The 13,440-nt window shown below is 40.2% G+C and overlaps 2 protein-coding genes across 2 annotated transcripts; one reads left to right on the top strand and one right to left on the bottom strand.

Annotated features, from left to right (window-relative positions):
* The first annotated feature begins 4,981 nt into the window (after positions 1-4,981).
* Positions 4,982-5,803, top strand: LOC108022003 (uncharacterized). The gene is made up of 3 exons (XM_017090841.3): positions 4,982-5,238; positions 5,299-5,434; positions 5,492-5,803. The coding sequence occupies exons 1-3, from the start codon at positions 5,020-5,022 to the stop codon at positions 5,614-5,616; spliced, it is 480 nt and encodes a 159-aa protein (XP_016946330.1). The 5' UTR covers positions 4,982-5,019; the 3' UTR covers positions 5,617-5,803.
* LOC108022004 (proline, histidine and glycine-rich protein 1) lies at positions 5,748-6,182 on the bottom strand. The gene is made up of 2 exons (XM_017090843.3): positions 6,076-6,182; positions 5,748-6,016 (listed from the first exon to the last, which is right to left on the bottom strand). The coding sequence occupies exons 1-2, from the start codon at positions 6,136-6,138 to the stop codon at positions 5,888-5,890; spliced, it is 192 nt and encodes a 63-aa protein (XP_016946332.1). The 5' UTR covers positions 6,139-6,182; the 3' UTR covers positions 5,748-5,887.
* Positions 6,183-13,440: the final 7,258 nt, after the last annotated feature.

Here is a 13,440-nt window from a genome sequence, read left to right as displayed (position 1 = left end):
CTAACGCTTTATTTTCAATTTAACCCTCATTGTGCCCGCACAGGTCTTGCGTTTCACCTTCTCGCGTGTGGCATAAAAATTGAATCCTAATCCATGAATATAGATGATTATTATATGCCCCCCACTCCGCGAGGATGGTATAAAAAGAGCGGGCCCAGCGGGATGGCGGCCATTAGAATACGCCGCTTCTCCCGGTGTCTCGGTAATTTTCCCTTTGTTTTGCATTTTGCATCCAGTTCAGTCCATCCATATCCATCCGCATCCCGAATCCCGCATCTCGTATCCCCAAAACCCATCCTTATGCCTCCTCCTTTTTTTTTTGGCGGACCAACAGCGAAATGAGAACGCCGCCAAAGTTGTCGTAAAATTTTGTTATGACTTTTTTCTTATTGCCATTCGAAATGTTGCTCTAGGGGAGCTGATCCTGAATTCCTAAGTTACTTCCTGCTGGTATTTAAAGTTGTAAACATTGATGGCTCGCCTTGGCCGCGATTGCAGCCTAGGAAATTCGGCTTTTCCCCGGGATATGTATCTTCCACTTCCCCACAAGCAAGTTCTTAGATATAATCCATCTAGATCTTAATATAGTTGCCCTTAAAAATCAATCAGGTCAGAATAATCCTATATATATTTTCATATAATATATATAATTATTTTCCACATGGAACTTAAGGCCCCAGATCCCCGCACAGCCTTTTCCAATTTATCCAAACGTATTCCGCGGCTAAACATAAATAAATGCATAAATAAATTATCAGAAAATTAACAGTTTTTGCAATTAAAACTACAAAACTAAATTACAAATGCATTGCATTTGAACAAAGCGGGTGCTGCGGAGGTGCGCTTAACGAGCAAATAATAATGACCGCGGCATTTGTAATAACAATAATGAAAAGCCATTTGGCCATTTGGTCATTTGGCCATTTTGGACCGGGCCAAAAGCTGTGAACTCTCGGCCGGGCCAACCGAACAACAACAACACCGCGGCCATAACAATTAATTAACAAATAAAATGTCAATTAATTTTACAAACATTGCAGCGATGCAGGAAAAATACACGGCAAAAAAACACGCGCATATGCGGGCATAAATATATACATATAACAATAAAATTTACAGCGAATGCGAATCGCACTTGCACACATTACGCATACACGGCGAAAATAAACAAACCGCCCACAATTTTCCACCACCCCCAGCGGCATTTCCCGGGGAAAACTCGGTTTGGCCAACCAACGCAAATTTTCTCATTTATTTATGATTTCAATTTCAATATTAAAGGTGTGCGGCCAGTGTGTGCGTGTGTGTGGGCGTGGAAATTTAAATAAGTTGGCTGGCGGTGAAAGCATTTTTTGGTATTTTAAATATTTAATTGAATGATAAATAAATTTAAGCCTTTTCCCATACACGAGGGCCGGCAATTGATGCGCACAATCAGCGCCACCGAGGCCGTAATATTGTAAATTACGAGTGCTGGAATCTGGAGAAAGAAATAAGGACAGAGTGAAAAATCAGAGGGGAAAAAGTATAAATGCCGGGCTCGTGTGTTTATGTGAACCAATGATTGCGGACAAGGCATATAAATATCCATGCTGGGCATCGGGGGAGTCTTGGATGGGCCAACTCACAGTAGACAGACACCATTTGTGCATTTTTGGCACTGCCATAAAATATTTCAAATATTTTTTAGCTTACTTGTTTCCATTTCCCATCCTTTTTGGCTAGTTTTTACTCCCTTTTTGGTTTCAAAAGCTTATTAAAAGATTTCAAAAAAATATATATTTACTGGTTTTACAGGGTATTCAGCTAGTCCTTACTTAAATCCCCCATTTACGACCGCACACACACTCAGTTGTTCGAACGATGCCGCCATTTTGTTTGGCCGCAGACGCAAAATGCAATTTAATTATTACATTTGGACTTTTTGGCCCCCTCGGTGCCTTTTGGCCAGCATTGCTGGGCCCGTTTCCTGCTGCCGACTGTCCACATATTTATTTACTTATTTATTTAAACATTTATTTATCGTATTTACTTGCGTTTCATTTGCCATTCATTCCCCACGAGGGAATCGGGCTGCAGATTGGTGGGCGGCATTTTCCGAGGGGCCCGGCATTTTCCGCTTCCGTTTGCAATCATTGAAACGGAACTTTCCATTCGGACGAAATTTACATTTCAACTTCATCTGCATCTTCATTTGTGTTCGTGCCTGTGTGTGTTGCATATTTTCTTTTATTACTTTTATTATATCTCGCCCGCCCTCCCCTTCCCGCGCCCATTTTCACCGCACAACTAATAAAACTTTATCTTTTTTAATATCGACTGGCGGGTGCTTCGACGGGGTGGTGTAATATTTTACAGTCTCGAAAGTCTGCGAAATTTTCCTTTTACTCATTGTACAAGCCACTAGCCAAAGTTCGGAAAATATGCAAAACAGACGAGCGGGCTGTGTCGGGAAATGGGAAAATGGGAGGACGGATTGCGGAAAGCCGGGCGAATTCCTCATCAGCCAGTTGCATATTGACTGGGGAATACCGAAGCTCCAGCGGGAAAGTTGCGGCGCAGAGCGGAAAAATTGATGCAGACGGCAAATGGTGACACACTTGCTAGCTGAAAATATTGGGACTGAAAATAGAATTCAGTTCTCGAACATGCCCATCACTTTGGGGAAAATTTAATTTTTGAAAAAAATTTTCATTTTTTGCAAGGGGGTGGATCAGAATTTTTTGAAACTCCGATTTTGGCCAACAAATGTGATTTTTTAGTGGTTTTTTGATCGTAGTTTAGCCAAATGAAGGCGTACAGCGAAAAGAGCTACTGTTTTGAGCAGCAGGCGTCCTCTGCTAACGATCCCCATCACTTTGGGGTACATTTAATTTTTGAAAAAAATTTTCATTTTTTGCAAGGGGGTGGATCAGAATTTTTTGAAACTCCGATTTTGGCCAAAAAATGTGATTTTTTAGTGGTTTTTTGATCGTAGTTTAGCCAAATGAAGGCGTACAGCGAAAAGAGCTACTGTTTTGAGCAGCAGGCGTCCTCTGCTAACGATCCCCATCACTTTGGGGAAAATTTAATTTTTGAAAAAAATTTTCATTTTTTGCAAGGGGGTGGATCAGAATTTTTTAAAATTCCGATTTTGGTCAAAAAATCTCTCCCACTAAAAAATCTCATTTCCCCCATCCCCAAAGTGATGGGGATCGTTAGCAGAGGACGCCTGCTGCTCAAAACAGTAGCTCTTTTCGCTGTACGCCTTCATTTGGCTAAACTACGATCAAAAAACCACTAAAAAATCTCATTTTTTGGAATTTCAAAAAATTCTGATCCACCCCCTTGCAAAAAATGAAAATTTTTTTCAAAAATTAAATTTTCCCCAAAGTGATGGGGATCGTTAGCAGAGGACGCCTGCTGCTCAAAACAGTAGCTCTATTCGCTGTAAGCCTTCATTTGGCTAAACTACGATCAAAAAACCACTAAAAAATCTCATTTTTTGGAATTTCAAAAAATTCTGATCCACCCCCTTGCAAAAAATGAAAATTTTTTTCAAAAATTAAATTTTCCCCAAAGTGATGGGGATCGTTAGCAGAGGACGCCTGCTGCTCAAAACAGTAGCTCTATTCGCTGTAAGCCTTCATTTGGCTAAACTACGATCAAAAAACCACTAAAAAATCTCATTTTTTGGCCAAAATCGGAATTTCAAAAAATTCTGATCCACCCCCTTGCAAAAAATGAAAATTTTTTTCAAAAATTAAATTTTCCCCAAAGTGATGGGGATCGTTAGCAGAGGACGCCTGCTGCTCAAAACAGTAGCTCTATTCGCTGTAAGCCTTCATTTGGCTAAACTACGATCAAAAAACCACTAAAAAATCTCATTTTTTGGCCAAAATCGGGATTTCACAAAATTCTGATCCACCCCCTTGCAAAAAATGAATTTTTTTTTCAAAAATTAAATTTTCCCCAAAGTGATGGGGATCGTTAGCACAGGACGCCTGCTGCTCAAAACAGTAGCTCTTTTCGCTGTACGCCTTCATTTGGCTAAACTACGATCAAAAAACCACTAAAAAATCTCATTTTTGGCCGAAATCGGAATTTTAAAAAATTCTGATCCACCCCCTTGCAAAAAATGAATTTTTTTTTCAAAAATTAAATTTTCCCCAAAGTGATGGGGATCGTTAGCACAGGACGCCTGCTGCTCAAAACAGTAGCTCTTTTCGCTGTACGCCTTCATTTGGCTAAACTACGATCAAAAGACCACTAAAAAATCTCATTTTTGGCCGAAATCGGAATTTTAAAAAATTCTGATCCACCCCCTTGCAAAAAATGAAAAAAATTTTCAAAAATTAAATTTTCCCCAAAGTGATGGGGATCGTTAGCAGAGGACGCCTGCTGCTCAAAACAGTAGCTCTTTTCGCTGTACGCCTTTATTTGGCTAAACTACGATCAAAAAACCACTAAAAAATCTCATTTTTTGTCCAAAATCGGAATTTCAAAAAATTCTGATCCACCCCCTTACAAAAAATGAAAAAAATTTTCAAAAATTAAATTTTCCCCAAAGTGATGGGGATCGTTAGCAGAGGACGCCTGCTGCTCAAAACAGTAGCTCTTTTCGCTGTACGCCTTCATTTGGCTAAACTACGATCAAAAAACCACTAAAAAATCTCATTTTTGGCCGAAATCGGAATTTTAAAAAATTCTGATCCACCCCCTTGCAAAAAATGAATTTTTTTTTCAAAAATTAAATTTTCCCCAAAGTGATGGGGATCGTTAGCAGAGGACGCCTGCTGCTCAAAACAGTAGCTCTTTTCGCTGTACGCCTTCATTTGGCTAAACTACGATCAAAACCACCAAAAAAGCAGCATTTCTGCGAAAATCTGGGTCCCAAAAATTCAGATATATGTACTAACTTGGCAACTTTAAGGCGTACTGCATATGCGTAATTCAGTTCTAGAGACCTTATTTATTGTATATTTTTTTAGTGTATTTAACAAAGAGTCTCTGCATTGAAAGTCACCGAAATCTACAACCATGAGGTGTCGTTTGAGAAAGTGCTGCTTCGTGATTTCCCTGCAAGTCGGTTGCATGATCAGTGCTCTGATTTTGGTATTCTTTGAACTTCTTGGCGTTCCCCTGAGAAGCGCGGAACCCTGCTGCGATTCCTTTGAAGGAATCCTCGTGGTTGTATACAGAGTTATGGAGATACTGCACTTCGTGGGCTGCCTGATGCTGTTCGTGGCCTCTTTTCTAGTGAGCTAAAGACTTTTCCTTAAGTTTACTCTGGTTAGCAATGCCTTTCTACGTTTCCAGAAAGCATCTGCTCTGGTATTTATTTATCTTTTCATAAGCTGTATACACATTTTGCTTTTTCCCGCTTTTTTGGTGGCCGAAATTATGGTTTGGAATGCAGATATTATTGATATAGTCCTCACCATCAGCGGCCTGCGTAAGTGAAAGCAGCCAGTCCGTATGTTTTATTTGTTTTCAACTATTTTTTGTATAGTTTTGAGCATTTACTTCTGGATTGTGGCCTACGCTTTTTACCACAAGTGCAAGGAGGAGCTTGTCGAAGATGTGAACCTAGTACCCGCTCAGCGCAAAAAAGGCTCAATACTATCAGGAGTTTAATATTCTTTAAACTGTTTTGAAGGCAGATTTGACCAAATTATTAGCAAAAATTGTTTATATTACTGATGGATTTTAATAAAATCTATATTTGAGCTCCCCGAAGTAAGAGCCCCCAGGAAAAGCTGCGGAGATTTAGCAAATCATACACACATATATATATTTTTGAATTGATTGTCGAAAAAAAAGAGACTTAGCTAAGGAATTGTCCTATGTGACGCGTCGTAGCCTTATGAAGCGGGATTGGAGCCGGGAATCGGATGTCAGCACCCATTTAACCGGAGGAAGCCGTGGTCGAAGGCGGAGGTCCGCAGGGACCGCCAGGTGGACGACCCGATGGCGGAGGACCCGAGGGAGGCGGGCCACTTGGTGGTGGACCACAGGGCCCCTGGGGGAAGGCCATCTGAAGGTACACCGCTTAAGTATTAGTTACATATTAGACAGGCAAGAGAACGAACTCACCGCAAAAGAGCTGCAGAGCAGCACCAACAGCAGACCAATGAAATATTTCAGGTTCAGATGCATCTTCTCAAATGTCCAGATGTTTACTGTGGCCCATTTGAGCTGTGCTCGCCGCTTTTATAGGTCCCCGATTAAATCAGCCGAGCGTGTCAAATCATCATTACGAAACTCGCAATTAATACGAATCTGGTTTTTAGCCATGGTGTGAAATTGGGCGAAATTGTTTTCCATGTGCGACAGACGGCAATTAAATTTGGATGCACAAAACCATCGCACATTGTGTATTGAATCATTATAGATCAATTGCTGAGTGGGCGCGAGATTTGCGTATATTAGTGAAGCTCTCATAACTCGCCTAACAGGGCTCTTCATTAAATGATTATAATTACCCGACAGCTGCTACGTGGCGTATGAGTTATATTCGCTTTTGCCCCCTCTTCTTTGGCGTAAGACAACGCGGCGTATGCGTAATTTTCGCCTGGCTGGCTAAAAAGTTTTGTGCCGCGAGCGAAAAGTCGAAACCCGGTCTGGAATTTCACACCTTACTGCCTCCGCATCTGGAGCGAAGGTCCTAAAACAATTAGCGATTGTTTCACCTCCCGGGCCGGATAATCCTGTACCAGAGATTGTGTTGCCAACTTGGCAATATTCTGGCTTTTATAGTCTCTCAAATTATTTATTATTTGGATATGTAGAAAATTAATAAAATAATTAAGGATAAGGATAAGTCGAATCAACAACAAATCTGTAAGATATGTATGGTTAATTAGCATATATAAAAAATAAGTAAAATAATTAAGGATAAGTATAAGTCGTTAGGAATATGTCTAAGCTCTAGCAACGAATCTGTAAGATATGTATAATTTTTAAGGATTAAAAAAATAAATGTGAACTAAATGTGAAACCGAAATGTCTTCTTTATTAGCTTTTCGACCGTCACTCTTCCTACATCATCGCCTAAAACCCCTAAAACGAACCTTTCGTGGGTCTAATTGGCGCCGCCTGTTCAATGGCTTAGGTGTATCTTGGCTGGATTTATCCATGGAGGTGGCGATGGCCAGGAGGTGGTTCAGGTGGCCTGGCACACGTGGCCAAACCTGGGGGGTTTCGCCTTTGTTGCATTTTGGCTCGGATTGCATATTCATGTACGAGCCGCCACTTTGGTGGCCTGCCATGTTCATGTTCCGTCTGAGGCTTAAGCTCAGTTAGCCGGGTTTGCCTGTTGGCTTGTTGGCTTCTTGGTTGGCCGTAAAACTAAAATAATAGCCGCATAACATTTTATCTACCGCAGTAATAAATATTCAGTTAATTATAGTAACCAGCGAGGAGCGGCGAGAGCAGTCTTGTATGCAAATGTTTACAGTAATAAAACACCAAAAACTTGCCGGCTATCTAATACCGAAAAATAGTTACAGGGCAAAAACTAGTGAATCAAGGGTTAAGTGGCAGCAACATTGTTTATTCCACTAGTTGGTTAAGTCGAACTTGAACTCCATTCCTGGGATTTTTACTCATTTGCGGGTTAAGTTCATGGATGCGACCACAATGACGAGCAGGATGACCAGGGCGATTACGACATAGAAGCAAATGCACATCGCTTCGATCCCTCAGAATGTTCCAGGTATTAGCTCCAGGTCGGAAAAAAATTAACAACGTGTATTGTATAGTTGTTTTGACTTGAAAAACAATAAAGCCCTATGTGTATAACCTAATTCAATTTTTTAGTCAAATGTAACATTCATTTGGCGCCCAACGTGGGGCTTTTTTTTATAAACTTAAGCTTTTACCGCCGTGTGTTGCTTATACGGTATTTTGTCCATATCTTTATCGAATGGAACTGCATAAGACTTAAAGTTTCTGCTCTTCTAGTGCTGTTTGTGCCCACTTTCCCGTTCGCACTCTTAGCTACAAGACAGTTTGTCTTCAGTCTGGCGGTTCTGGGGAAGACGTCTTCGGGGACGTCACCGCAAAATGGCCCCGCCCACTGAACGATCGCCCCCAAATCACCAGCAACAACAACAAAATGGGGCCAAAGGACTCCTCTCGTTGGGCCGACCCTTTTTCGTCGTGGCATAACCGTTAAAATTTGTGTTTTGGCGGCACTTGCAAGTAGGGGGAGGGCCACCCAACCGCCCGGCCACCCACTCACAATGGCATTGTTCCATTGTTGTTGCCGGTCTGTATTTGGCGGTTATAATAATTAAAATGAGCAAAATAATTTCGGCTGAAAGCATCGATGAAAGGCTAAAGTGCTCAATAAATGGCATGCCCCACTCCGTTGACAGAACAGTAACTCAGCGCTTGTTTCAGCACCACCCACCACGCTCGAATCCCCCCTCTGGGGGCAATTAAAATATATACAAAAAAGCGAGCCAAGAAAAAGTTGCCAAAAGTTTTCCCATCGATGACTTGCTGGCAGCAAGACAAAGGGGCTAGGACTGCCATGTGATATCGATGGCGGGGCTGGGCGATGGTGGAGGGAGGACGGAGTAACCTCCACCACAGTTGGCAATGCGTAAAAGTGTTAACCAAAAGCAGTTAAAATTACAAAAGGCAGAGTGCCATGGCAATGGCAGCCAGGCCGCCGAAGAATAAAGGGGGGCCAATAGAATGGATGGGGCCGCAGGAGCGCCGAGGGGTGTGAGTCGCGGATGGCGTACAATGTCGTTGGCTCTTTGAAAAATTAACACCTAATATCCGCAAAATCGCATCAAAGTATTGTTCAAGTTGCCTTTGTTACGAAAACTTTGCAATTTCTTAAAAGTGTCGCTCAACCATGGCACCCTCCGCCCCCAGGAAACCCCTCCCTTCATTGACCCCGCAGCTGTTTTCCGTTTTTAGTTGTAGGCGTTATTAGCAACACTTAAGACGCCGGCAATTGGGAATTGCTGGACGGGGGGCCTTTTTTCCCATCGCCTTGAAATTCGAGACAAAGGAGCGAAGAGTGGTTGGTGGCAAGTAATGTTGCCATATTTCAGCCTTTGTCTTGTTGTCGTGTAAATTGACACCGCAGCAATGAGTTAATAAGGCGATCTGGCGGGGGAGAGTGGCGGGAAAATGGATGGGCCTCCCAGGAAAATCCGACTAACTCCCCTTTTCCGTAACCCTTTTGCAAATCAAACATTTTTTCAACTAATAATTCATTTAACTTATCGTGTTCCCTCATTACACTCTTCAAGGTAATTTACACATGGTCACATATGGGTGCAAAAGGGGGTTAAGTTGTGACACTAGATGGATACCCTGTTTAAAATAGAGTGAAGTGTAGGGAATAAAATACAACTTTAAATGTCTATTTAATTTAAATATTAAATAACTGATGTTTTATTTAATTTAAATATATAATATTTTTTTATATATATTTTAAATGCTTATCTACTTTTACAAAATATTTTTTTATATATTTTTCAAATGTCTGTCTACTTTTACAAAATAAATTGTTTCTGTTTTATAACTTTTTTTAATAAACTATCTCTCTTATAAGTCATATTTCATTAACTCAGCCCTCTATACCCTTTGCAACTCTTAAATACATATTTTTAATGGCAATCTGCTCCAATGAGAACCTGTTCGACAGCCGTATCTCGTGTGCCCATAGATACAATACGCCCTATAAAAGCATTTATGCCTTGGTGTCTAAGAGGCACACACATATCGCACATATGCAGATGTGTGTTTTTTATACATATTTTTAATTATTTTCATTTCATGTCTTTTAATTAACATGCCTAATAAAACACATGCCCGAAAAAGCGAACCAATGGAGGGGTGGCTGGCTGCCAAAACATAAAAAGATATTGTCAGTCAGTCAGTCAGTCAGCCAGCCAGCCATTCCGGCAGCCAGAGATGTATGCAAATACCATCCCTAACATGCGAGGGAAAAGTGCTGCCCCTTGGAAGTCCTTTGAATGCCTACTGCCAACTGCCTAAAAATCCCCAAATATAAATAATTAAAAAGAAAATGTTGCTGGCAAATCAAGCGAGCATAATTACGAGGCTGCACATACTCGTGAATCCCAGAGTACGGAGCACACTTTCCACCCCCGTGGGCGGAAAACTCTTTTGCGGTTTCTGGTTTTTTATTTTGTTTGTTTCCAAATGCATAATGTTGATTATGGCAATAATTTTATGAATTTATGTAAACATTCCTGGCCGGAGCAGCCTGGTGGCGCAGCCAAGGTGGGCACTACGATAAGAGCCTGTCTCAGGATGGGTTCTCATCTGGCCCAAGACGCTCGAGGAATCTGGTCACGGGATTTTAATTATAGAACCCTCTTTTGACTTAAGTCTAGAGTGACTTAAATGGTATTTTAAAAGGTGTTGAAAGAATAGTTAATTCCCAAAAATATATAATTCCTATTATAGATGATTTTCAGCAAATAATTGTATTATTATAATAGGACTTTATCAAGTCCTTTTTATTATCATTTTACATTTGATGTATAGGATATTAAAAAAGTATTAAAAGAATATTTATTCTTAGGGAAGTACAATCTTATTAATATTTATAAATGTTTCTATTATCCAGTAAATAATAGTAACATTATTACAAGATTTTTTGATTGATTTTTAAATTGTTTCTTAAAATCATTTGAAAAACTAGTTATATTACCATTTATCGCTCTGAATTAAATTAGATTGTTAAAAGAAATTAAAAAAAAACCTAAAATAATTAAATGCATTTTAATCGCATTTTATAAATGCTGTTTTTTTTATCATAAGGTTATTTTCATATTATAATTTAAGCTTTATGAATGATTTTGCCAATGCTTAAAATAATACTTTTAAATAGATTTTGCAATAATCCATTTTAAACCCATCTTATGTATGGTATTTTTCACAATCATTATATTACTTTAGTAGTATAATTAAGCTTTAAGATTGATTTGACCAACCCTGTTTTGGTTATCATCTGGAATTCCCCCCTCTTGGCTGGAATTAATTTAAGTTTTATGCCAAAATTTCCTTTTTGGGGTACGCCCCTGCCCTCTTGGCTCATTTAATTTACCGTTCAATTCCGCATTCGTTTCGGTATTGAATTTTTAATCACGCACACGCCTGACCCCAGAGCTCGCTGGACACACAGGACAATCGCAGGGAGCTGGACTCGGACCAGGAGCGAAGCCTCCAATTCCATATGCAAGCCAAGCGGCCGAGACTCGAAAACTATGCACCGAACTGCCCCAACTGCCAGATATTCAGCCATCAACGTGCACTGCCAGAAAAAGTTTAATTCGTAATATAAAATTAGCATTTTAATTTATAATAATTAGAAAGGATTTTTGATAGTGAGGCACTACATTTTTTTTAACTAAACCTAACTTTTAATTATTAAATTTACTACAACATTAAACTAAAAAATGATTAGCATTTTAATATTTCTAAAAAAAAATTGCAAGGATTAATGTTTTTCTTTAGCTTATTATTATTAAATTAAATCAAACTATTTAAACTTTACCTAATCTCAAAATTATTTAGGACATCACATCTTCAATTTATTTAGGACATTTTTTTGGCATTTAAATATACTTTTAGATTTATATTTATTTAGATATATTTATTTAAGGTATATATTGATTATAAAGATAATTATTTCGACATCTTCAATTTACTTAGATATTTTTATTTGGCATTTAAATATTCTTTAGTATTAGACAGATTAATATTTTAACTTTTGGAAAGTGATTTATTTTAGGTATACATTGGTTATAGATGTAATTATTATGATATCTTCTATTTATTTGGAATTTATATATAATATATTTTGATTATCAGAGGGCTAGATATGTTAGTTAAGTTGAGACTTCCCTGACTGTGCACCACATCCTCGAACAGGTCAACTCGATTTGGTCAGCGCCCTTTCAAGTTCCCCGCCCCTGTTGGTGCTGGAAGCCCTCCATGTCCAATGCTTTAAGTGTAGCTCATTAAATAATATCCTTTTTGGCGACGGGCGAGAGTGTGTGCGAGTGTCCTGGACGGGGCTGTTACTTTTTTATTTCCTCGCCTGGCTGGTTGGTTGGTTGGTTGGTTGGTTGGTCAGTGGGTGGTTGTGGGGCGGTGGCTTTGGGGGGTGGCTTTGGGGCGGTGGCCTGGGGATGCCCCGGCGACTGTCCATGGGGCGCTTATCAAAACGTTGCCGCCGCCTGTCGAACGGGTTTGGGTTCCCTTTTTGGGTCTGGGTCGACTTTTGGGACATAACCAAGCTGGACGGGGCCCATGTGTATGCATGGGCAGGGGGTGCGAGTGGCAGTCGATGCGTTTGCCCTCTGAACTGGGACCCTGTTGGTCAGCAAATGTCCAGACCGGTTGCCACCTCTGGACATCCAACCCTTTTCTCTGTCATCCTCCCTCTAAGGCCAGCTCACTCACCCACTCTCTCTCTCTCCCAGTCAGGAAGGGGACAATTTTTGAAAACGCTTTTAAATATTAAAATCCATGACGATTTCCAACGAACATTTTCGCCATATAATTTTGTAGTTGGCCCGGGACGATATTTGGGTTTTCAGCTTGGGGTGGGCTGGCGCCCGGGCTGGGACTCCTTTTTGGGTGGCTTTTGACTGCCCGTTGCGCATATTGAATTTATTTAATTAAGGGTTCCTTGCACACACTCACATCGCCCGCCCCACCCTCGTGTGGCCACAGCATCTCCAGCTCGATGACTTCATTTTTTGGTGAAGTATGCCCTGGCTTCTCCTAGTTTTCCCGCTCCCCGGTGCCTGTGTATTTCACAATAATTTGCACGAGTGGACAGTCACACCCTCGCTTCGTATTGTCAACCCCTCCATCGCTCTTAACCCTCTAAGTGTGTTTTCAGTCTTACAAAAAATATTATTCATATTAATTCAATACTTCAAGAGGCTTATAATTATTTTCTAAAATATCTTTAATTTTCAGGTAGCTGTTACACATATTATGAACAAGGGTTAAGCCCATTTTCCGGTACACTTTGGGCGGCTGTGTTGTTTGTGATGAAATAACTCCTGCCAAACTGTAGCAAAACTGAACTCGACTGTTTTTATTCTCTAGTTTTTGTGGGTTGGCTGTGGGTTTCTTTTTTGGGGCTGTCAAGGGATACTCGGAGGCCCTTTGAAGTGTCACAATTTCGCCAATTCGCTTCCGGCTTGCTTATTTTAATTTGTTCTGATAACTATGGAATTAAACGCAAGTGGTTGATGCGGCTGCTTCAAGGAGTCGAAAAATGTCAAGTGACTGTGACACAGGCACTGCATCAAGTCACATAATTAATTTGGCATTCGAAAATGCAAGTGCAAACAAAAAGGCAGGGGATTTTATGTAGCGAATATTAAATGCTCTTATTTCGGGGTTTTTAAATAAAACACTGGAAATGATTAGAATTTAAAATTG

This window comes from Drosophila biarmipes, chromosome X, assembly GCF_025231255.1.
Source record: "Drosophila biarmipes strain raj3 chromosome X, RU_DBia_V1.1, whole genome shotgun sequence".
NCBI lineage: Eukaryota > Metazoa > Arthropoda > Insecta > Diptera > Drosophilidae > Drosophila > Drosophila biarmipes.
The sequence above is the reverse complement of the archived record's forward strand: the minus strand, read 5'-3'. Positions and strand labels throughout refer to the sequence as shown.